The following is a 25,494-nucleotide window of genomic DNA, read 5'->3' on the forward strand; positions in this document are numbered from 1 at the left end:
GGAAGAAGGATGTATGATCCATTGTCTGAGGTCCTGGCTTGCTGTTCTCACCCAGACCAGATCTCCTCACACTTATAAACTGGAGCTCAGCACCAAATGCTGCTGTGGTGGAGTAAGTGTGGGGAAATAAACATTCAGGGTTGCTGGGGGACTGTGCTGCACTGCTCCTGGCAGATCAGGAGATGTGTTAGACATTTTTGTTTGTCATCTCCCCACTGATTTGGGTCGAGAGGCTGGGGTGAGGCAGGGTGCTTCCTGAGCAGGGCAGGCTGTTGACAAGTTTTCTTAAATGGCCACTGACCTCAGGTAGATCGTTTAATTCTGTTCTTCTGCAAAGGAGTTGCTTGGGTTAAATGTCAAGAACTTTGAGTTTTGCAGTGTCATGATATTGTACAGTTTCAAAATACTATTTTTCTTCCTTGTGTGAATATCTAAATTTGACTGTTGCACCGGCAGTGTTACAGGATTTAGTAAACTGGGGAGAGGGACAATCCTTAGTTTAGGTATAACTATTGGCTGTAGTCTGTAAAAATGTGTCTGCAATTTAAAAAACATGGGGAATTATTTTCAGATCCTGTAATCTATTTAAATGCAGGCTCTTCAGTATTTGGCTGCTTCCTGAAGACTGCACTCACTGATATTGTAATCCAGAGCCTGTGTGTGCAGGCAGTGCCATGTGGTTGAATGCAATCCTTGCACAAAAAATCATCTGTATGTAGATACTAGAATGTGAACAGTGATGTCTATGTGAGTGGATAGCAGGTCACGACCCCTGGAAAATAGAAACATATTGATGTTGTTAGCAAAAGCTGTGGAGCATGTTTTCCTTGAAAATTGTTATTCAATGTTGTTCTTGCTGTCTTTTGAATTAAACATACTGTAAGAGTTGGTTTGCTGGAATTTTGACTGTTCTGGAGCACTGGATATTGGGTAGTTATTATTAACAGCCAGAGAAGGTAGCATGACCTACTGAACAGACAGCAATATGCATAGACACTAGCAGCAGGGAAATCTAAGACAACGCATGGAAAAATATGTACAAGGTAAAACTTGCGCAGCCAGCCCTTATGCAGCAAATAAAGCAAGGTCTTACTGACCTTGGCAGCTGTACAGGGCAGTCTTTGCATAAGAATGACTTGTGCTTAATATGCTAGAGAAATTATTCAGGGACAAATATTTCTGTTTTCTGCAGTACTGGGGACAATGTCATCTTCCATCTCCAGTCGCAACACAAATACAAATGCATTGCAGATGGGGTACAAGGAGGACCTGACCCTCCTCAAGCACAGCCAGTTCTGCTTCCCATGGCCTAGAGACAGATATTTGGTACTGTCCTCCTGGCAAAGCTGGATCCAGTGCCTTAGAGCAGCCACCTTTGAGGCTGGCAGTGGCTGGATAGAAAGGCAGCATGATGGGTGTCTTCCTTAATTAGTGTGTGCAGTTTGTGTCTGCTAATAAGAGATCTGCTAGAGTCGGAGATCAGAGGGGCACTTTGCTCTTGCTCTTGTGCTGTGTGGAGGCAAACAGTGGGGTAGACCTGCAGGCTGGTTAAATGGCAGGAGATACTGAGCCAGTATGCATTTCTTGTGGCCCAGGGCTTGCATGCAGCTCTTGGACAGGCCAAGTCCAGCTCACCCACTGTTTGGAGTGAGCAGAAATTACAATGGAGCCTATACTTGGTGAGTCCCTGCTTCAGAGCCTTCTAGCCAAGGTGGGAGTGGGACAGGGGGATGTTGAGCTGGAGAGGGACAGGGGGATGTTGAGCTGGCTGGAGTCTTTGCTCCCCACATCCTGGGGCCAGGCAAGTCCCCGTGCCACCATCATGGCCAGGTCTGTACCACATCTCCTCCAGTGGTGTTGCTTACTAAATCTTGCTACTTATTCACTACTGCTGTTTCTCATGACTTTTTCCCTTTTCTTCCTCTTCCACTGGATAGATCAGCCCTGTAAATGTCCATGTTTAAGAACAAAGCTGTCTTGAGTGTTTGGCAGAGCAGGGTCTCCAAGGTCTCTCTATCAGGAGAGGGCCAGAGATGGTGTTTGTTGATATTGATCATGGGAAATGTAATTAATGCGGGTATAAAGTGTTAAATGTTAAATTAAAATGTGAGATTTAAAGGCAGTCAATAGATCAATTCTGAGGTGGGATGAAATGCTCAGACTTTCAAACAATAATCAGATTTCCAATAAAATCTCACTGTGTGTAATTAGAGGGGTTGAAATACTAAATCAGGTGTTAAGGGAGTGATATTTAGATTATGTTGAAAGAACAAAGATCTAGACAAAAAGAGCCCTCATGTCTGCAGGCAGAGCTCAGGCTGGGCAGAAATAGTGTGGAACTTAGGGACGTGCTGATCTAGCAATTAAAGCTGCCAAGAGAGGAGAATGATGGGAAAACTGCAGAAATCTAGAATGCTAAACATGTGCCTGGATGGAAACAAGACCACTTGGACCTCATAGCTGTCTTGTAGTCTGATAACACTTCTAAGACCTTGGTCCATCCACGTGCACAGATGTCTACATCTGATGTGGTCTTGATGAGCCTTCCAGAGGAGTGAGGACAACATGTTACAACCCCAGCAGGAAGTATTGCCGTAAAACACACTTCCCAAGAGTTAAAAATACTAATTACCAACTGCCACCACTAGTGGTGTTCCAGCTAGTCAGTAAGAGCAAAGGCATACAGTTGATATTTTGTTAAGGGTAACAATTTATGGAGAGAGGCAAAGTTAGGCTCAGTGTCCTAGGGCACATGGCATTTCCAGAACATTTCTTTGAAATTTATATTTTGCTCTATAATCCATAAAGTAATCAGAAAAGAGTCCAGAGTAGCCAGCTCTCTAGTTTAACTGGTCTATGAGTAATGATACCAAATAAGTTCTGCTGTAGGAGCAGCGTCAGGATTTGCTCTTCCAGTCATCTTAATTTTCTGATGCTGTGAGCTGTGCAGGAGGCTGCAGGAAACATCCATTCCCTGATTATGTATCTTTGCTTTCATCCCTAAAGGGATAATTTAGAATATGGGACAGACAGTATTTACTGTGGGCACTGCACCTGTCAAAGTAATATTACTATGGGATGGAGGGTAAAAACCACTTCTCTGCTAGATAAAATGGATAAACTGGCTCACTAGCTCTGGGCACTTACTTGCTAACCTTGTCCTGTACCTGTGATGTGATTATTTGTGAAGATGTAGCTGTAAGGCTCTCCAGAGCTTTGAAAGATGCATGTGTTATGAGTATCTTCTCATTTTGTTTTATAATCCTGGTGCAGCCTCTGCTGTGCAGTTCCAGAGGCTGAGATGCTGTCCATGGATGTGATGTAACCCCACCCAGCTGGTCATCAGTGTCTTGGAAATGCTTTGTGGTTGTTATTGCTTAACTGCAAGCCCTGCCTTAGCCATGGGTTGAGCCAGACTCCTGCTCACCTTGCTCCTTGCAGAGCAGAGGGTGAAGAGTGAATAGGGCAGTTTCAGCAGTGGAGAACTCTTTTGAGCTTTTAAATAAAGGTCTCTAAAATTTCCACCGTGGTGTGGCTGGGCTGAGGTAACCTGATCTTTGGAAAAGTGCCTTTGTGCTGTAGTTTACAGAAGGGCTTCTTGAGTAACAAAGACTGAATTCGAGTTAGTTAAACTGTAGCCATTGTATTCAAGGTCACTGTTAATTTTTTTAATTGAAAGCTTTCTCCCAAGTCCAGGGTTGGAAATGAGACTTGTTGTGTCAAGCTCCCAGAAAGGGTTGGAAATTGTGGCATTTCATCCTGCAATTACTCTGTTTTACTCTGCCCCTTCCCTTTATCTAACAGGAAAATAAGCTTTGTAAAGCACTGTACATAGATTTTAAGTTCGTTGCTGATATTAGAAGCCCCAAAAAGGATGTGTCTCTGGGAAGAGACTGATGCTCAGTCTGTGGCATATCATAAAGCCAGCCAGGGGAAGGGCAGGGATATCACAAGGGCATGCCTGTGGACTTACAGGAGGTCTTTCCCTTCACATGAGTCATAAGTGGAGCTCTGGAGGTCCTTGCCAAAAGGTCTTGTGGGCACATGAAGCTTTTCAAAAGTGCTGCAGAGACTGGGCAGCACTAAGCAAGGAGCTGGATGGGGAATAGTGAGCAGGCAAACAGTGGCATGCTTAGGGAGTCCTCAGAAGCAGTGGGAGGCTGGAGCATGAGGGTGGGAGATTGTGCATGTCTGCTGTGCTGTTACTCCTGGGCATCTATGGGGGCTGCTGGATCGTTTTCCCCAGCTGTAGCCCAGCTAGAAGGAGGATCATTCCTCCACACTCCTGCTCTTGCATTCTTTGCCCACACTTGCCTGTGGACAGGAGCAGAGGATGGACCCACAAACAGCACACCACTCTGAAACGTGAAGTTTGAGGGCTTACATGCTGGAGGGGAAGTCCAGCCTCTCATGACTCCCTGTCAAGGAGCATTTTCTTGCCCTTCCTGAACCATTCCTGGGGTTCTGGTTCTAGTCTTCTGGGTTGTTTCCACTTATATATTCAGCACAAGTAGGAAGCCTGCAGCACTTGATAGCACAGGAAAGGGTGAAAGAGTGTTTTATGCCTGGTCCTGCACACTTTCCCCCTAAAGAGTATTCCCTTACTCCTTTCCTAGACAGAATATCAGGAAGAAAAACAGAGGTTCTAGTCTCTGGTCTTCTCAGATGCCTCAGTATCCCCTAAATAATACTCCCCTGGGTTAATGCTGTCCTTGCACATTTTTAAGCTGAAACTCCTTGCAGTCTCATTCCTAGCAGACAGAGTTGGCTGCTCCTGCACTTGAGCTCTGGTGATCCTGGCAGAGCAGCGTCTGCATGGTGCGTGTGGCGAGTCCCAGTTCTGTTTTTTGTGACCTGAATGCATGGAACAGCTTGTTCTCTGCTGTCTGTTAACCCTTGGAAAGACACTTCCTCTTATGCTCCTCCAGTCTGCATTGGCAGTGCTCAGCAGGGTCAGCTCTGCGCTTCGGGTTTGAGGGCAGAGCCTGCGAGGGAGTTAATTGCTGAGTGATGATGGCTCTCTCCAGCTGAAGGTCTGCTCCCATGAGCTATTTAAGCCTCTGTTTCTTGTATCTCTGTGCCAATCAGATTAGCTGATGCCAGGAAACAGACCACGGCCTGCTTGGTCTTGAATGCACCCTTTTTCCTCCTTACCTGTTTATCCCAGTCAAGCCCCTTTCCGTTCTGCCTCAGTTCTTTAATTTAGCTTTGTTACTTCCTTTTCATTTTCACAGCCGTACTCTGGCCCATCTTGTCTCCCTGAGGCTGCCTCTCTGGGTTTTGACATCCAGCCTTAACAACGGTCAGTCCTGTTTCCTGTCATAGTCATGTCTGCTGTCTTTGCAGAGCCATGTGCCCCTCTGTACTTCTGCATTGAGCTTTTCTTGCACTTGATTCCCTCCATGTTTACCCTGTTGTAACTTGAATCCCCTTTAAATTGCAGTAGAGGGATCCACAGGTCAGTGGAGCTGCTGAAGGGGCTCATCTTCCCAGGAAAGGAAGGGGCTCAGGTTGGGTAGGGGATTGTGGATGACAACTGTCCCTCATCCATTCCCCAGGGCTGCTGACACCCCACTGTCTGTGCACCCCCAGACATCACTCTGCTCTTCTCCCAGCTGGACCTCTCCACACATTCACTGATTTTGGCAAGGGATTCGTTGCAAAAAAAAAAAAAAAAAAAAAGCTCTAAACCCCCTCAGGCTCATAAGGACCAGGCGTTCCAGCCTGGCCCTTTGTGCCAAAACAGGCCCATCCCCTGCCTCTTGTGAGGCCCCACCTTTATCCTTCTTCTAAAAATAAAATGCAATGACATTCCTTCCTAGTTACTCTGTTCTCGTATCCTGACCTCATTAGACTTTCCCAATAGAAAATTTCATTGAACTCCTCTATTAGTGGTGAAAACAAACAAGACCATTGGACTTCCTCTGGAAAAAATGCATCTATATAGCAGGGAATTGCAGGGAGCCAAATTTCCATTGCTGAGTTTGTGCTGTACACATATGTTCCCTCGTATGCGTTTAGTAAACAAAGTTGTCTTCACACTAAGAAGAATTTAAAACAATTTATCCTTTATATCTGATTTTCCTCCCTTGTTGGAAAAAGATTGCTTCTGTAATATTATAAGGAGCAAAGTACTGTTAGCTGGGGTTGCAAGAAAAGCCTCTTTTTTCCAGACCTTCTGAGCTAAATATATTTTGAGGCTTATGTATGTGCATGTACATAGGAATGATAGCCAGGTGATGGATTGCTAAGCCACATCATAAATTCAGTTTGTTGGACATCTCTGATTACCTCCTCTGCACTCTGCCCGTAATCATTCTCCTTCAAACATCCTTCTAATGTTCTTAACAGCAGCCAATTAAAACAAAGACTTCACTTGCCATCTATCCCCTCTTCTCTCTGCCATCACCCAAGCTCCTTCTCTTGGATGTGGGGACAGAAGTGCATTAATGGCTAGTGGTTTTCAGTGTGTGTGCTCAAGGTTTAATGGAATATATCCCTACTTGGGATTTTTTTGCCAGCTTCTTAAAAATTCAGCTTGGACAGACACCCAGCCAGGCAGGGGTGGGTGCTTGTGTGTTTGCATGTGGCTGGGGGCTGTTGACTAGTGGCAGGAAGAGTGGGGCACATGGAAGACACTGTTCATCTGTACATCTGCCCACCTTCTTGGGCTCCTGGTTTTGATCCAGAGGTTTCATGCTGATTCAGATGCTTTCTGAAAGCACATGCCCACAGGCATTAAGGGGGAAATTGAAAATAATTCAGGTCACTAAGACTTCCAGGGGAAGAGGAGTTACAGGTTGTGGTGTTACAGATGCAGGAGGGTAATGAGATAATTGAAGATCTGAGGATTTCAGTTGGTGTCAATGACTCAGGCATGTCAGGGAAAACACAGGATATTCAGTACCTGAAAATTTGATTCATCCACCTGGCAGTAAGATAAAGAGTAATGAATAACAGCTTTTGGGATGCATGGAAGGCAGGAGGGGCCAACACACTAACTCTGAATGGCTTGGGAAGTGCCTCAAGGGTGATTCTGACTTCCTCTGCTTTTTTTAGGGCTTAGCTGTGCTGGCTTCTCTCTGCATGCACCCCTAAACCCTGTTTCCCACAGGGGCCCTGGACAGAGAGCAGAGTGGGTGGTGCTTGGTGCTAAGATATACTGCCAGAACTAGCCCTTACACCTTTAGGTGCCTTTTGGTTTGGCTGCTCCCCTGTAAGTATGACAGCAGTGCCTTCCTTGCACACTGGGAGGGTGTTTACTGCTGCGCAAGCAGGATTGGAATTGTTGGACGTGCCTTTCATCCTGTTGCAGCCTGCTGGATTAATGGGGCAGATCTCTGTGCATGTGCATGCTTTTTGCTCTCTCTCCTCTATCCTGCTTCGTTCTGTAATGGCTGTGGGATCTGAAGCAGATCTGTTCATCTGGTGCTTGTGCAGCCTTTACCGCAGCAGTTTCTCAATGCCTGATTGCAGTTCCTGCGTTTTATCTGCCAGACATCACTGAGAGGTGGGGAAGTAACAGCCCCCACTTGCAGAGGGATGAAGTGACATGTCACTTGTGGCACCAGTGGCTGCAGCATTGTTTGAGCCCCTGTTTCCAGGGTCCCAGTCTGACAGGACTAGAACATCTTTCCTGTCAAAATGATGACTACCTGTGCAACGATAATGCCTTTGGGGTTTGGGACTAGGCTGGTCTGGATTTTCACTGGAATATGGAAGTGGAATATATGCTCTCAGTTGTCACTATGTTTGTTTTTCCTGCTTTCCTATATGTTCTAACTTACTTATTTTAATTCTGAAAGAAAATATTGTAAATACTTTGGATGCTTTTGTTACCAGCCTTTCAGTCTCCTTCTGTCATTGCGTATTTGATTTGCAACCTGAGGATGCTTTTAGAGGTCTCAGTTGAGAAATAAGTCAAGGCTTTACTTTTCTCAAGTCCTGAATTGTTTGCAAATGTATTTTGAATACCTTTGTGCTCATGAATTCCCTTCCATGTAGCCCATAAATGATAGGTGTTTTCCCTATTGTGCATGGGTGCTCATTTTTAACACATCATGTAACTCAGATGGACTCGAATGTAGGAGCACAAAGGCCTTTGGAGGCCTGCCCTGTGTGAAGGGGAAAATTACTGTCTGGCCCAGAGCAGTGGCTTTGTGATGACTGCATTGTGTTCTGGTGTGCTGTGTTTGTACCAAACTGGTTTGCTGCCAAGTTACTTATGGCTTATCCAAGCGCTCAGTACAAAGAATGTTAAAAGAAAAACTTTTTTTGTTTTCTCTGAATTCTTCCAGCTGAGAAAGAATTCAAACCACAGTCCAAATGCTGTCTCCTCTTCTTGCAGGCCTATGGTGACCAGGTAGGGCAGTTAACACTGAAGTGCCTTCAGCTGTAGTGTTTGTTTAGAAGCATGTATGTGCTTATAGAAGATATAATATGGGACCTGTCTCTTTGAGGAGAAGGCTCTGTGATTGAGAAGTCTGGAGTGGGAATTTTCCAGGCATAAGTATGTGTGTCTGGGCAGAAGTACCTATGAAGCACCAGACCTGGGTTGGTCTCCTCTGTGTATAGAACATATCTGATGCCTCCTGAAAGTCCCAGGCTGCCTCTGCAGCACAGTGAATGGCTGAGCTGGGTTCTGTTTCTGTTTTTATCCCGCCTGACAGAGTATATTGCCAGTCTTGGGGGCTAGGGTCATGCGTGGAGCTTAGGAGATACCTGTGGGTCATCCTGTCAGCAGAATCCTGGGAAGGGCAGTTGGGTAAAAGCATTCCCGCCCCTCAGCTGTCCCAAACACACGCAGATACTTACCTGATTGTCAAGGACCTTGTGGGTTGCTTGAACACTGAGTAGGATAATCAGATAGATTGTGGGATACATCTGCTTGATCCTATTTCTTACGATTACGTGGTGGGGAACAAGCCTTAATGAGCCTTGGCCTTTCCTGTCTCCTTTGTAAATTTGTTTGACTCAATTGAGCTCTCTTTGTGTGAGACAGCTCTCTTTGTGCTTGGATATGGAAGCATCCACCTCTGAAGCTGGCTGTGCTTTGAGATGGGTTTTGGATTAGCTGACCTCCAGAGATCCCTGCCAACAATTTTTTTCCCTGTTCTTTTGTGTTTGCAGTTAGAGTAATTGTGGTCCTAACCCCTCCCAAGCGGTGCTGGCACTGGAGAGGATTTTAGCACTGTTTCACAGCAAGTGCAGTAGCTGCTTGTGCACTGCAGAGGAAACGCTCTTTTCGGGTCAGCCACCCCGCTGTAAGGCGGGTCCCTGGCCCTCGGCACTGGGAAGTTGCCTCATGTAGGAGGCCAGAAGGGATTTGCCAGACAGGTCCTAATAGAAGGGAGCATCCTTCTCCATGTGTCTTACTGGTGATGGCTTTAGTCAAGCAAAACTCCCACTTGGCTGCCTGATCAGCAAAGCATCCCCCAGATCCCAGAGGGGTGGGATGACTGTGGGTCACTATCAGTCCTAGTAGAGAGCTGGAGTAGGAAACGGGTCTTGACCTCTAACTGGTTCCAAATAAGCTGATGGCAGAAAATCAAAAGCCCAAAAGGACAGAAATGTGCACGTGTGGTTATTCTAACAACAAATCTATTTAGTGAAAGAGGGGGAAGTTCCCTTTGAAGCACCGCAATGCGTGCTGCCCTGGAACACCCTATGGAAAGGTATTTGTTCTGCCAAGGCACGTGTGTGGGTCCAGCACAGCAGCTTCTGCGACTTTGTTCAAAGACAAACAAATAAACAAAAAAGCTCCTTAAACAGCAATGTTTTTGTATTGCATTTTTGGCTTAGAAATCCCCAGCAGATAGTGAGAAGTAACTCCCAGCCGTTTGCCTGTGGAAGCATTTTGGAATTAATCCTGTAGGAGTGAAGGGGAGAGGGGTTCCCTGAGCTTTGGTGGACAAGTAACAGCTGAAGGTTCAGGAAGAAGGAAAACAGACTGAAGATTTCAGGTGGCTGAGGGAATAGGAGCACCACAGTGCACATTGAAGAATGGTAGATTTCAAAAACAAAGGGATTTTTTCCATACTTCCTTAAACTCAGCATTAATTTTTCCTGTGATTGTTTGCTTCAGGGTGTAAGTGTGGAAAATTGCATGTACACAAGGGAGGATAAAGTTCCCTGCATTTGTACATTCTTTTTCTCTGCAGTGAAGGGCTTCCTTCCCTCATGCTACTTTATTTTGCATCTTTTCCTTTTTTTCCCCCCTGCCCCTTTATTTTTTTTAGAGTTGCCCACTTCTGCATGTAAGAGTGCTGGGGTTGTGTCAGGGCAGCTAAGAGCAGTGGGAAGCACCCAGAGGCCAGTGATGCATGATCCATTTCCCAAGGACAGTGGCACTGCTGGGAGAGCCCCACAGCCATCTCCCAGGGTGCCATAAATCCAGGATCAGCAAGGCTGGCGAGCCTCTGAAGGGATGGGGTGCAGTATGTACAGCCTTCCCCACTGAGGGGCAGGAGGATGTTCCTTGTGCTGCTCTGTCCAGAGAGGTCATGACCAGTGATGGCCACTCTCCAAAGTTGCCCTAAGTCAGCAGAATGAGAGAATGTGAGGAAAGAAGGACAAATATTAGTGGTTCCTTCAGCATAGATTTATGTGCTACCTGCATGTCCAAACATCCACCCTGTCACTTCTGTAGTGGGTTTATGTCCTGAAAATGAGGCTTTTCCATTGCAGCAGCATTGGGAGGTTGTTTTGCTTGTGTGTGGGTTTATTATTTCTGTCTGGGTTCTGCCATCCTGTTCTGAACAGACGGCACTCGGAGCTGAGTTGACTTTCTGGCACGCAGTGTGACCCCTGGTGATTCACGGCCCCCAACATCTGTGATTAGACCTTGAACAGAAACTTTTCATGCATGCCCATGGTAGAGGAAACTTGCTCTTTTTCTGAGTAACTGGTAGAAGAACAAAAGGAAGTTTATTTTCTTTTAGCTGTAAAGGTCTACCTTAAATTAAGTGAACTGTTCCCTGAGGGCGAAAGTGTCCAGGTACAGAATGTTCACAAAGGAAATATTCAAAGTGTCTGCTGTGTCCCTGAAGTGTTTGTTTTAAAGTATGAGGGCCAGAGCAAAAAATAGAAGATTATTTTCTAATTTGAAAGCAAAAATACCTCTTGCAGGTGACAGAAAATAAATTGACCTTCTTTGGTCTTGACGCTGCAGCCCATTAAGTGCACAAGCGCTGAGGAGCCCTGGGGAAGCTGCCATTGCCGGGATGGCTCCGGTCCCAGTGCACAGCCCGGCAGCGCGGGGGGCAGGAACCAGCCGTGTCCGAGGCAGCCCCGCTGTGTGCAAACTGTCACCATTCCACCAGCAAAGGAACCGTGTCTGTGGGGATCTGAACACTGCTGTGCTTTATGTGAGTAGGGTAAGAGCATTGGCATTGGTGCTTCAGCAGTGGAGGATCCACACCTGCACTTTATGGGCGTTATTTTTGTAGTTTCTTTTGCTGTCATGAAGCAGCACTTCTGCATCAGTTCCAAGTAAAGCCTTGTGAGTGGGGACAGCACCTAACTTGTCATGGGCTTTTCTAAGGCCCAAAATTAACTTCTCTAATGTTAGCAAACTCAACTAATGTCATTGTGTTCCTGGCTTGGTAGATCCTAGGTGAAAAATTTTTAACCTTTTTGTTTCCCCTCCTCACTGACTTGGAAAGCTGCCCACAAATGTGCATATTCTTAACTCATGCATCGCTGTAAATAAAAGTAACAGTAGGACGCTTTTTCAGTAAAACCATGCCTTTTCCTATAACTTTTTGGTTCCTTTGATAAGCAAGGATATAGTTTCATGTGTTTTTTACTACTTGCTGTGAAAGTGGAAGAGAAAAGAAGGCTATTGGATCCATGGTGGTATTGTCCACAGAGTTTTCTTTCTCTTTCAGAACAAAACAGTTCAGTATGCTATTTTCATTGCTCCCATTTCTCTTTCCCTTGCAGTGTTTCCAGGAGCACTGTGTTTATTTGGAAGATTGTTTGATAATAGAAACATCTCACTGCTGTTTGGGTGAGGAGTTCCCTACTCTGGCTTATCAAGGATGTGGTGGTAGGCACACCAAGCTCTTCCATACTCATTTGGGTGCAATAAAAAGCCCAAGTTACAGAATTATCTCAAAGGTGCAAGGACTGATGAGTGAGTGTGGCATTTGTACTGACAGCTGAATTTAGTGCTTTGAGGAAAGCCCATAGACAAAATCTCTTTTGGGTTCTGACAGTATCTAGACACTCAGTGAACATTAATAGCAATATTTAGTTTTAGTGGAATTGGTATAAAATTGGAGGTCTCGATTTTGCAAGCATAATTTCTCTATTGCTGTGCCTTGAGGGCATCCATCCATCCATCCATGATGGGTCTGAGCTTTCATTCACCATAACTTGCAAAACTAGGTAAAGCACACTGCAGCCTGGCAGTGTAGGGCTGAGCTTGGTCTCAGGAGAGCCAGTCCTCAGTTCCATGGTCATGTGCTGGTGGTTTGAGTGGAAGAGGAGCATGGACAGCATCGCATATGACAAAAAAAAACGGGCAGGACTGGAACTTAACCTTGGGAAAACTACAGTGTATCTGCAGTATCCCTCTTCCTCTTCAGGCAAAGGGAATAGCTGCTGTTCTTACTCACTGGACTGTGAGTTAGGGCAACAGCACTTCTGTTTTTCAGCTGAGTAGTTGTGACCCAGAAATCCTTGAAAAATAGTAAATGAAGAACCCACCTTGGCACTTCTACTGAGTCATTTTTTTCTTAAAAAAAAAAAAAAAAAAAGAAAAAAAAAAAATCTCTTTTAAATAGCATCATTTACACTTGGGAGCTGCTCAGATCCGTCCTGTCACATAAATTACCATTTCTGAACTCGGCTGTCAGGAAGTGTCCTCACAAGTTGACATCCATGGGGGTTGTCAGTGGAAGGGGATCAGTTTCATGGCAAGCAGGAGGAATTCAAGCCTCAAGTGAAATACGCTCGTCCTCATGTTACCTCAAGCGGTCAGGGCATCTTAGTCCCGCCAGAGGCAAGCCCTGGTGTGACCCTTGCTCCTCAGTCTGCCCTTGTTCCCTTGCACTTTGGCAGCTGTAAGGCTGGGGCTGACATCTGGAGCAAGCCCCAACCTCCTGCAGCTGAGGCAATTAGAGCCTGGCCCAGCAAGTGGCCCTGGAGCAGAGGCTTCAGGGATATTGTAGTTTCTTTACAGGGATAAAGGCCACAGGCTTTTCTCTCTGCTCTGCTGCTTTCTCCAGCTTTGATGCGGATGCAATTGAAATGAGATTGGCTCATCTGGTAGTGGAGGAGCTGAGCCCTGCCAGACGGATCTGGCTTGCTGGGAAGGGTTCAAAAGGCAGCACCTACCCTTTGTTGTATTTCCTGCACGCTAACGAAGCCCCTGATTTCTGGAGCTACTTTTTAATCCTTGTAGGTTGTATGTTGGTTTTGGCATGCTTTTTTTTTTTTTAATTCCTCCCATTTGAAATTTACGGGAGAACAAAGGGAATAAAATGCCAGCCACCCCACACCCTCCCCCCCCACAAAAAAAAAGGGTAATACAAGGGAATTGAAAGGGTGCATTCTGGTGAGAACAGTTGTTTGCTGCCAGGAGCTGAAGCTCTGTACTGTCAGTGTTCCTGTCTGGGGTGTGCTGTCCTTGGGCTGTGCGTGGGAGCCTCGCTGCAGCAGTGTGCAGCGCTTGCTGTGATGTCAGCCCTGCATGCATGCGTTTCCAGCCTTCCCCGTGACCACACAGAGAGGGATTTGCAGCAATCCAAATGCTGACAGAACTGTATTTGTTGACTGGCAGAAAAGCCTAACTCGTGCTCCTCTGGGCTGTGATCACGTAAGCCGAAACACGATGACTGCTGCCTGTGCTTGCTGGCCTCCCGGTCCTGATAAACCTGTGAAGCAGATTCATTTATTTAGGCCCTGATTCAGCAAAGCATTTAAATACATGCTTCAGATTTTCTTTTCAGAAGGACTGTTGGCATGCTCAGAGTTAAGCATGTGCTTAACTGCTCTCCTGAGTGCCCAGCAAACAAGTGATGGGGCAGTGTGTGCTGCTGCAGTGCCCTGCCAGGTGCCTTGCAGGCTGCAGAATTGTGGTATGAAAAATAGATTCATTAATTTGGCTCCCTCCAGTACAGAAGTTCTAGTGCCAGGGTCTGAGATGAGTCAATCCTTCTGCAGGGAGGTGGGGTTGTTTGCACAGCACAGAAAATTTCTTGTCTCTTGAATGTTGCACAGATGAGTGTGCCCTTCTCCAGGGTGTGGGGCAGGGGCAATTTCCATTAGTGGGCTTGTTCCCTACTCCACAAGTTGCAAAGAAAAATATCCACTGTGTTACATGTGTCTGAATATTTTGATATTTGTAGTTTAATATTTTATAGAATTAATTTGATTTAGCTTTCATTAACATGATGCCCTTCATTTTGAGGACTGGGCAGTTTAGTGCAGTTTAGTGTTCCTGTGGGCAGTGTGTGATCCTAAGGTGTATGGCTTGAGAGCAAGGTCAACATTTGGTTTGTTACACTGGGATTTCCTGAGGTTCAAGGGCTGGGAAGGGTAGATGTTGCTATGCTGTTTGGACATCTTGGTGTTTGGTGTAACTGTGTGTTAAGTCAGACCCATAATATTCTATCCTCAGCATTAACAGACCCTCACTTCCCTTGGGAGTCTCAAGCTGTGGAATAGACACTTAATCCACAAGATGGTTGTATTTCAGTCTGCTTGAAAGAACTTCTGAGACTGCATTCTTTCTAATCCCCACCCATATCTGACCTGTTCTAGCTCGTTTTTAAGAGCTGCACCCATCAGTCCTTAGTTCCCTGCAGAAGATTTCTGCCCATCTTTTCCTTTCTTTTGCTTTCTGAGCTCAGCTGAACAGGGAGCCCACATATCAGTGAATAGGATTCCTGTATAAATTTGCCCTGTTTGCAAAATTGGAATTGATTTAGAGCAGTTCCTCTTTACAAAGCCCAAAAGACACGAGCATGGTTAGGTGTGCCTTTTTTCCTTCTCTTTGAAGTTTAAAACATGCTTAGCAAATATGACGTTTGCAGTCTCTGTTCCCCACCTGATGTGCAAAAATGCAAAGGTCCTTCCAGAAGCATGGGTCAGACCAAGCTTTGTGCTGAGGCCTCAAGCTGAATTGCAGGGATCTGGGGAGGTTTTGTTATCAACTTGAGTCTAATTAAGCCTAGAAAGTACTTGCAGTGTAGGTTTAATGAGTGTTGTTTTTTCTAAATTGAAATAATTCGATCTGTGAATCAAACAGCCTCTGTGCCCCACCCCCTGCTGCTGATGACAGCCTCTTCCCACACTTCTTCCTTGGTAGCATTGTTTCCATTGTTTCCAGCTCCAGTAGGTTTCAGTTACTGATCAGTGTAATTGCAATAACACACCAATAATGAAAGAGGAATTTAAGCTTCCTTTTTTTGTAGTTGAAGGCTTTTCTCCTACGAAAGCTTGAAATCTTAATAGCAGTCACACAGGCAACATCCCGCGCCTGTCAAATGTTTGCAGAAGTGGACGGTCGTACTTTAGGAAGATAAAGGGCCGGATTTTGGGAACTTGGAAACAACCCAATCCTATCAGGCGGCAATGGTATAGCTAATATTAGAATGGGAGACTCTAGAGACAGCTTAACATTTTAGTGGATGCCAAGGAAGCCTTCAACTGGAATGCATTGAAAGTTGTTTGTTGTATAACACGAGTTGCTGGAGTCAGAGTAATTCGAGTTGCCTTTGGTCTGGTGGAAAACTACAGCTGTGAGCAATGAGTTAATTTTTTCCGTGTGTATGTGTGGCTTAGGCTTCCCTGTCGGGTGTGCTCTTAGTTTTGTAGGCTCTGAATCCATAGAGGAGCGGCTGCGAAGCAGTCGTTTGTCTCCATGTGCCACCGCAGGAGCACATGCGCTGGGGATGGGTTCCATGGAACACCTTGGAAGTGCGGAGCGGTGCAGGGCTGAGCAGGAGCCTGGGATGTAAGAAAGCCACCGGCTGCTCCTCCTGCCTTAGCGTTTCCTCCAGACCAGGGGGTGGGTTAGTGAATTAAAAACCCCAAAATGCCGAAGAGCAGATATTGCCCGTGGTCCGGGCGGGCCCGTGAGGCGCGGCCCGAGCCGGGGCTGTCCCGGGGCTGCGGCGCGCGGCGGCCCCTCCGCGGCGCTATGCAACGGGCGCTGCTATTGGTCGGCTGCCCGCGGGTGCCGCTGTAACGGCAAGCGCCATTGGCCGGCGCCGCCTCCCATGCGCAGCGCGGCGCGGGCAGTGCCCCCGTGCCCGCAATGGCCGCCGGCGCCGCCCGAGCGGGGCCGCAGGCTCCTGGCTGATTCTATTTCTCTTTTTCCTGCAGGTTGCTGAAAAGTGCCTTTCCTGAAGCCACCGCTGCTTGGATTTCTGTCTAGGGCTGCCTCTCTCTGCCCCTCGCCCCCCTCTCTGTTTAATTCGGCGTTGCTTGCAGTCCGTGCCCTGACGGCGGCTCCTCCAGCCTTGCCCTTTTTTTTTTTTTTTTTTTTTTTGCTCACCATATACACGCAGTTTGCTCAGCCATTTTATTTTTTTTTCCTTCCCCCGACTATGTAGCAAATATTTAAAAGAAAAGAAAGAGAAAAAAAAATCAGACATCCTTTTGCCTGTTTTGATGCTCGTGAACCATAATTTTTAGAAGCAAGAAATAGAAGGAAAAAAAAAAAACAAACCCGAAGTTTTCTCCCCAAGGACCGAGACCATTCCACAAACTGAAGTGCTGCCAGCAGCATATGCTTTTTGCAAGAATAATTGAAACCATTAACTGGAGAGCACAGAATTCTTTTGAAAGTCTGCCAGTTATTTGCAAGTAACTTTGGCAGTGGCACAAAATATAACACTTGTATTTTAACTTCTACAATTGCACTTTTAGGAGCTGGCCTCTAATTTGATTTTCAGTTGTTCTGATAAGATTTCTATTTTATGATTGGCTTTATGTTTAATTCTTGTTTAAAGAAACACGATTTGACTTAAATGAAAACCTAAGTGCTGATGAATAGGAGTTCTACCAAAGCAACAAGTTAGTTATTTCTTCACATTTAACTTGAATTCACTTTTTTACCCTTTTTTTAAAAAAAAAAAGAAGGAAAAGAAGATCAGCAGTAAACATTACCCTGAGGAAGGGGTGCGATTGCTTGCATTTTAATTTTTGTTTTTTAATATGGCTGTAAACGTTTCCCTGGTTCGTGATACAAAATGGCTGACGTTAGAAGTGTGTCGAGAGTTTCAGAGAGGGACTTGTTCTCGGTCTGATGCAGAGTGCAAGTTCGCCCATCCATCACGGAGTTGCCATGTGGAAAATGGTCGAGTTATTGCCTGCTTTGACTCCCTAAAGGTGAGGACTGTAACGCGTGCGTTGCCTAAGCTGCCTTGTTTTTCTTTCCCTTCCGAGTGGCTCAGGCAGGGGTGTGGGATGTGCAGAACAGCTGTTTATTGCTGTGTGTCTGCAGGGAGGATGCTGCTCCTGAAATCTGGGCTGAGTCTGAATTTGGGTGCCATTGCCTGGAGTGCCAGGCATTGCAGGGAGAGAGGATTTTATCCGGGGCATTTTTCAGTGGTAGCTCAGGTCTGATATAGCTGTCCCTGAAACAGAGAACACTGGTTGTGGGCAGCAAATGAAATAAGAAGAGTAGAGAAAACTGAAATCAGTTTTGAGTGTCCAGATCACATCAGCAGTGCATTTGGTGCAGGGATCTGAAATGTGTTTTTAGTGAGCAAAGATGAAAGCAGCATTTTAATATCATGAATCAACTTTACATGTATTTCCTGGAGACAGGAAATACACTTTAAGGTTGTCCTGTCGATGCGGACCAGCCAAACTATTCGGAGAACAGCATTTCCAGAAATGGTCATTGGGGAAGTGCTTTCTGCTTGGGACACACGAACTCAATGTCTCTGCTAGGCCTGAGCCATGAGGCTGGTGCTAGTCCTTGCAGAGTTGAATTTGGAGGCAGTAAATTGCTCTTGGTTGCTTGTCCCTGCTGGAGTCCCAGGGATGACTTTCAAAAATACCAAAGACCTGGACTGTGAGTCAGGGTGAGGAGTGGAGGGGCTCACAGGAGAGGGATGTGGGCATCTCTTTCTGGCCTCACTTCACCGTGGTTCTTTGGAAAGGAAGATCCTTTTTTTTTTTCTTTTTCCCAAATGTATGATTCCTCAAAAGTATTTTTTGCTCTGAGACCATATGGATAACTGATAGCAGATGAGAATTCTTGACATTGTGTTTAATGTTTTGACCAAAGTAATCAACCTGTTAAAATTTCTAGAAAGAGTCTGGAAAATTTTATAATCATAAAAGTTTTCTCTTAAACTTCAACTGTTGCTTGAAAAGATTTGTGTTTATTTTTATGAGCATAATGAGTAACAGAACTGGTAGAGTTATATATGCAGAGGTTCAGACCAGGACTGGATCTGGACTAACATTGGTTTACCCATTTTGTTCCTGTTAGTAGCTTCTTCATGTTTTCATTCCTGTTCTCTTTTTCCAAGAAGCTCAAGTTTTCTGTTTGCATTCGGTTTTCTGTTTTTAATCTGATTATATGAAATGACTCTTAGTTTTACAGTGACTTTCAACTGTTCATTTACATTGCTGGTTTGCTGACAGTGAAAGGAAAACATTTTTTTTATTGAAGGGGGAAATAATCTTATTCTTTTTGCCATTGAAACTTTTGATTTGTAGCTAATGGCAGTGCAGGTATTTTTAATGAAGAGATTAACATGTTAATATTTTACAGTGTATCTTTGTGGATGGAAAGGAGGGCTGTCATGCTGTGGAGGATAGTTTTGTGCCCCTTGCTGATATTTGCAGCATCTTGGGCAGTGTCCCAGTGCAGCCATCCAGCTTGGCTGGGCTCTGAGCTGTGCTGTCACCCCGTGTGTGACACTTTCCTGCTGTGCTGCTGGCAGTGCAGTTCCTGCAGCACACCCAGCTGTGCCAGCCCCTCTCTGCACAGCTGGGGCTGGGACGATGTGCAGGACCAAGTCCATGGGCAGCTGGAGTTCAAATCCCACCCACTGGTATGAGCAAACACTGCTCCCACTTCAGTAGTGGGGATGGGATGGGGAACATCACGTTAAGAAAACAAAAAAAAACTCAGGGGAAGGAGTAGGGTGTGATCTTCTACAGCTCAGAGTGTTTCCTGTGTAACTGGCTGTTAAATAACGTTCTAGTTGCAGTTTCCTCATGACACAGTAGCAGATGCCTAGTGTGTGCCGGTTAAGTGGCCTGTATTTTCCAGAGAACAGGTTTTTTGGACTTGGGAAAGCCTCGTGGAGGGCTGACAGCTCTGTCTTTGGGAAGTACTTGAGGAGAAGTCTGACTGTGCAGAGCACTTTGGCCAAAGGTGATGCACCCTTCTTTGCAGACAGGACAGTGGGTCTTGGAGCACTTCCTTCAGCCCCGTGAATCCAGCAGCTCTCAGTGGACAGAGCGCAGTTTCCCTGTGCCATGGAGGACTGTGGTCCCCAGTGTGCAGCCTGAGTGTGTGCATGTCTTAACACCATGCATTTCCCAGTGGAAATAACTCCCCTGGGGACTAAACCCTCAAACAATGGTCATTCTGTTCCTGGGCCAGAGGTGGGCTTCCAAAGCACTTTTTGCAGTGGTCTTGAGGGGCTCATGGCTATAAGAGTGACCACCCTTACCAGTCACCAGAGAGGTGTTACATTCTCCGACCCTTTAAGAGTCTTTTCTTGCCCATCCTGTGGATGTCTTTGTGCCCAACAGCTGTGGAACAGCAACCCTCTCTCCTGTGGAGGGCTCAATAGCTGCTTAGTGCTCTCTTGTCTCTTAGTGCTCTCTTGTCTGCCCTGCATTAGCAGAACATCTGTGTTGCTTTATTGGAGGCAGGATATAGGATGCTTGTGGCTAATAAGTTTTCCCGTTGTCTTGAAGCCGCCCAGGGCTTTGTTCAGACCTTGCTTATCTGCATCCATTGTGTGCTGCTGTTGCTTGTTTGGTTTTTTGTTTTTTTTTTTTTTTTTTTTTTTTTTTGTTTGTTTTTTTTTTTTCTCTCACAGACCTCTTAAGCTTGAACAATGCCTTCATACAGGAACTTCTGATAACCCAGCAAACAATGGTTTCACCTCACTGGTCAGGTCATGTGCAGCATCCATACCTTACTGGATTGCCCCTTTTCCCCTTTTTCCTTAATCTCCTATAGCAGTTCCATGCCTGTTGAAGAAGCAGTGATGCTTCCAGAAGCAGTCAGACTGCCTCAGTGTGGGCTGTTTCACAGGTAATGAACTGTGTGCTACCTGTAATCTTGTGAAGAACACACAGGACTCATTGAAGGTAATGGGGGCCCTCACCAGAGCATATTCTGCAGGAAGGTTGTGTGTTGTGCAATGCTTTGGTCGTGAAATATCTGTTCTTTATTAAGTTGAAAGTGCAAGGCTGGATCTTGCTGTCCTGAGCTGTGTTTCTTCGAAGGAGGAGTTTGCACATTTGTAGGCAGCAGAAGGAACCTTTCTCAAGCAGATTGATGCAAAACTTAAAAATAGTTTCTTGCAAGAAGCTGCTATTTGAATCAGATGCCAAGAGAACTCTCACTCTACTCGTGCATCCCTCCTTGTTATTCTGGAAGCAGTGCTCTCTGAATTAATTTGTGTGAATGACAGGAGAGTCTGCACTGCTCGATTGCTGGGCAATCCAGAGGCCCAAGAGCTGGCTGTGCTGGGCCACCCTGCTTCCAGAAGTGACCACGAGGGCTGCTGGTCAGTGGCCAGTGCTCTCTGGTACCTCCCAGCCAGGTCCTGTGGTACCTCAGAGATGTTCTGAGCAAAGGAGAGGAATGTCATGTCAACCTTGTAAATTGGGGTGGCCTCTGGGTTCGTTCATTGCTTCTCTCCCAGGCTCAGTGTACACTGTCCAATGCAGAGCCAGTGCTTTTTTGTAAGGACTGGGACACGGTTTGCTGGCTCATGGCAATTCCTGCAAAGGTTTGTTTTGGCACTTTGGTGAGCTGCTCATCAAGTCATTAACTTTCCTATTCAGGCTGGATCAGGAGGGCAGGATATGAGCTTGTCTGACTCTTAGTTCCTGGCCAGCAAGTCACTGATTGTGTTTTCAGTTTCTGATGTTGTCAGGAAGGGGAAAAAAGCATAATCTTTGGTCACTAATGGAGCAGAGAGCTGAGAGATGGGGCATTAGGACATGCTGACATATTATATAAAAATGTGTAGGTAATGCATATCAGGTGTTCACAGAGGCTTTGATTTATACTGCTCACAATTTGGGTATCTGCACTGAGGACATGAAGTTTAAAAACATTTACAAACGCAGCTTTGTGAGATGTGGGCTGGGGCATTTTGCTGTTTAGGGGTTTTTAAAGTTTCTTGATGAACATTAATGTGAATTGAAGCTTCAAAGAGCATTTTGAGATGGAAAATAGCGGGGTGAAAACTTTCAGTAATACGAATTTTGACAATTGGGAGGTTTAACAATGTGAAAAACATTGTTAAACTATTGCATGTTTTAAAGCAATACTCTACAAAAAGAAGGTGAAAAGTTTTCTGTGAACAGGCATAAAAAGAAGTTAAAAGTAGTTTTGTCTAAATTGTCTATTTTCTAAAAGAAGTGTTATTCTCCAGTAATAATATTCAAAATCCTACGGTAGTCTAAAAAGTTCACACTGCTTGGGCAATAGATGTACTATATGATCTTGAAACTGATGTACCTGAGGCTGTTCTTCACAGTTTTCATGCTAATTTGTACCTGGTTTATGCTGACTTGACTAGAATTATTTCTGACTTACTGGTTGGCAATCAAATCTATTTTTTTAGAATTTAAATAAACTCCAAATTAAGAAACAACTAAAAACACCCACTAAACTTAGCAGATGGTTACACTTTTAGAGAGGAAGAAGAAAGCAAACAAAGCCATAGTGATATTTTTTGAGACATTCTGACTCCCTGTCTGAGCTCAGTGTAATGGAGATGTAAATATTCCACAAGAAGAGTGTTGAGCCACGTCGCCTGTGTGACAAACACCCACTTTTCCTTGGTCATTAAGCCACTTACCTGTGTGGCAAGAGTAGATTTGCAGCAGCTTTCTGTCCACTCTGGATGCTAGTGTGTTTTATGGCATGTCATAAGTACTTTTTAAAACTACCAAATGAAACAACTTAAAATGAGGAAAAATGTATTTAGACTCAATTTTATTTTAAAAACCTGTTAATACTGTATTTATCTGTATTTTTCTCTTTATTTCTGTATTTCTCTTTGTATTTCTCTCTGAATTAAATTGGTATTTCAAGGAGAATAGGAGAGCTTGTGGGGGAAAAATAATTTAGGCCTGATCCCTTCTCATCTATAGGCTACAAGCTCCATGTTTTCACATCTTAATTTACACATTGGCATACTTGCTGTCTATACTCTCTGTAGTGTCTTTGCCACATCTGTAGAATGGAGAGAGAAGTTTTTGGCCCATCTGTGGGATGGAGAGCACTGATGGAGAAGCTCGCCTGGCACTGCTTGTGGCTGAGCATCTCCCAGGCCTGTCCCATTGTCTGACTAGAGATTCTTTCTTTGGGGTTAAGGTTGGTTACTTGAAGATGATCTGGGACCTCCCTAGGCATGTTCAGCTTTCCAGGGAAAGAATACACCTTCATTCTTTAATCTGCCTAGCTGATCTTTTTGTGGGACAGAGGTCTGTGCACAGCATGCTTGATTTGTTTAGTGTTATCCAGTGGTTTCTCTGATGGCCCAGTAGTCTCATTTCATTTATCTGTGACTTTTTGACAGCTGAACTGTGGCAGATGAGCACTGGTGGGTTTTGCAGTCATGGTTTAGAAGGTTGCTGCTTTGAGCTGTCCCCTTGCTTCTCTTGCAGTTTGCTGCCACTGTGGCAGGGTTAGCAGGAGGACAGAGCGCCTTAGGCACTGAATACAAAGTCCAGCAGCTGGAATTCCCTTGGCCCTGCTCTCTGCAGAGCTGCTGGGGAATGAACTTCTGTAACTGGAACAGGCTGGCGTTACCTGGTGACTGTGCTGCAAGGACAGCAATAGACAGGGAGATGCAGGAAGATCTTATTAATTGCCAGACATTTGCAAAGGTTTAAGGCAGAGTCCTTGACAGGAATTCTTGACTGTGCTCTAAAGGGGATCTTTGAGGTGTGTTAGGGAGAGTGAAGAGGTTGGCCTTGTCCTTATCTCTGGTGGGTCTTTCTGTAGCTGAGCAGCCTCAGCAGAGAACACTACCTTGGCCTTTACATTTATGAGAACACGTGCTTTGTGAAACTTGGTGCTGTCTGGTAACATGGCAAAAAAAGTGAGATGTCTGTAGATTTCCTGGTGCATAGTCTGGTTCTGGTGCTACCCTGGAGGGATGCTATCTTCTCAGCTCATTATTCGTATTCCTGCAGAGGGTGGATATTTGGTGATTGGGTATTTGCTGTGCAGTAGATGGAGAGCACCATCTGTGCCCCAGACCTCCTAACCCCACACTGCTCCTGAGGGCTTGCCCATACGGGAGCAGATGCCTTTGCTGTCGCATGTGTGTGAGTGCCAGTCTCATGTGTGGTGTCTCTGGGACAGGTTCAAGAGGTTGGCAGAGGTGTAGGCACAGGCTGGTAAGTTGGGAAGCTCTCCCAGTGCAAGGGGCAAGGACAGGAACACCGTCCTTGTCCATCTTCTTGCAGCTGATTGATTACAGCTTTTCCTTGGGCCTCAGACTGGTGTGCTTTTCCCCTTGTACATGTTGGAAAGCAGAGACCACACTTTGGAGGCCAGTCTCTTCAGGGAGACGGGCCAAGCAAATTCAGCAGTGGGGTTTTGCTGCCAGCCTCGCCTCTTCTTTCCTCACCAGCCAGCCCTGGCAATGCAGGGCCTCTGCTCCTGCCTGCAGCTCATGTTGCCTCGTTCTTCTCCCTGTGGCGTGAGCAAACCACCATCCTCAAAGGGTAAAGCCAGCAGCATTTACATTATTAATATTAGCCAAGAGTAACCTTGGGTTTCTGGTTGGGAAGATGATGGTAAAGTGCTGACTGCTGCTTACACTTGCCTAAAAAAGCAGGAGAGAAATTCTTTTGGGATGTTGACTCTAAACCCTTCTGAGCTTCCGTGTATGCTTAAGCAGATACATTTTGAAACCTTTTATGGGCATATTGCAATGTTCCACTGGCCCTGGCATACCACCTCCTACTCCTGAGGCTTGCTTTCCCATTTGAAGGGCAAAGCCCTCCAGACCAAGGTTCCAGTTCTGCAAAATACTTAAGCCTGATTTAAGTGCTGTAGAGTTCCTGTGGGCAGCAAAGAGCTCCTTGTACTGGAGTGAGCTGTTACATCAAGTTTTGAGCATGGGAAGTGGTCTTCTCACCCAGTCTCCAAAGGGGAAGAGCTGCCTGTGTTTGTTTGCTATGCCACCTTTGGCTTTTGGGAATTTCTTTGCGTGTACACCTTGAGTTTGAAGTCTTGACAAGCCTTCTGGGATCTGCGAGCACAAGCTTCGTGCCTGTGACCCAGCACAACTGCAGGGGGATGCTCTGTGAGCCCCAGGGTCTTTCTCTGCACAGGGAGGAGGAAGATGAGGTGCTGGGCCCAGGTAACAAGTGGCTGGCTCTGCCAGCTGTGAGTCAGAAGTTGGCCAAGGGAGCACAAAAGGAGGGTGTGTGTGTGTGTGTACGGTGAGCTGTGGCATCTCAAATGGTGCCATGTTGCAAAATGTGGCACTGCCAAATTCTTCTAGGGAAGAATTTCAAGCAGTACATCTTCCAGCCCTGATGTGTAGCAGTAGCTAAACACTGGAATTGAAATAGAAGCACCCAACCTACAAGCCTCTATGCCTGGACAGAGTCTGGGCAAAGAGGATGCTTGGCTGTGATGCTGCAGTGTTGGTGAAGCTACCTAGGGACTTCTCATGTTCCTGATTGCATTAGGCCAGCAAAATGCACTGGGGGAAAAGGTGGTGAAAGATGTCTTCAAGGGGAGTGACTGAATGAGTATGTGGAGTTGGCGGATTTCTTCAGTGGCATAGCATCAGTTTGATGTAATCTCTTAGCTGACAATAGCTTTCTGCCACTTGGTTCACCCTTCTGAAGGAGGGTGCAGTAACATGCTTTTATGTAATTGAGCTGTTTAGAAGCTTTAAAACAAATATAAACAAGATGTGCCAGGGTTTTTGGAGAGTCCATTGCCTGACATCTCCCACAGAGCATTTCAATAAGTGGTTAGATTTCCAAGTGAGGAGCTGAGCTCTTTGAAATTCTGCCCCTATAAATATTGTTTTTCTGGTATTAAAATAAATGCTTTGAAGACCTTGTGTGAATGTTGGCCCATACAGGCACAGTTTTACTTCTGGCTTATTAATACTGTTTTATTGCTGTTCATAAAACAGCAGGGACCCAGGCATTGACCCCCTTCCTCACCCCTTATAGTCCTCGTGCCACGTCTGATGACGGTCTTTTGATTAGAGAAAATACCAAGGATTTGGAAAACCACCTTTCAGAGCCTTGTGATGATGCAAACTGCTTCGAAGTGTTGTAATGTTG

General features: G+C 45.6%; 1 protein-coding gene across 28 annotated transcripts in view; it reads left to right on the forward strand.

Annotated features, from left to right (window-relative positions):
• MBNL3 (muscleblind like splicing regulator 3) overlaps positions 1–25,494 on the forward strand; it is a 93,460-nt gene that overhangs the window by 17,921 nt on the left and 50,045 nt on the right. For 21 of the 28 annotated variants that reach the window (XR_012055967.1, XR_012055968.1, XR_012055969.1 and 18 more), the window contains exon 2: positions 16,336–17,343. The exons of 6 other annotated variants lie outside the window; for them this stretch is intronic. Coding sequence is in view for 15 of the 22 variants with exons in the window: in XM_072929087.1 (XP_072785188.1) it covers positions 17,170–17,343 (174 nt within the window). In the remaining 7 variants the exon portion in view is untranslated. Of the gene's footprint in view, positions 1–5,279; positions 5,303–16,335; positions 17,344–25,494 lie in introns of those variants that run through there. One more of the 28 variants, XM_072929084.1, reaches the window with a different exon arrangement.

Source organism: Taeniopygia guttata, chromosome 4A (assembly GCF_048771995.1).
Source record: "Taeniopygia guttata chromosome 4A, bTaeGut7.mat, whole genome shotgun sequence".
Taxonomy (NCBI): Eukaryota; Metazoa; Chordata; class Aves; order Passeriformes; family Estrildidae; genus Taeniopygia; species Taeniopygia guttata.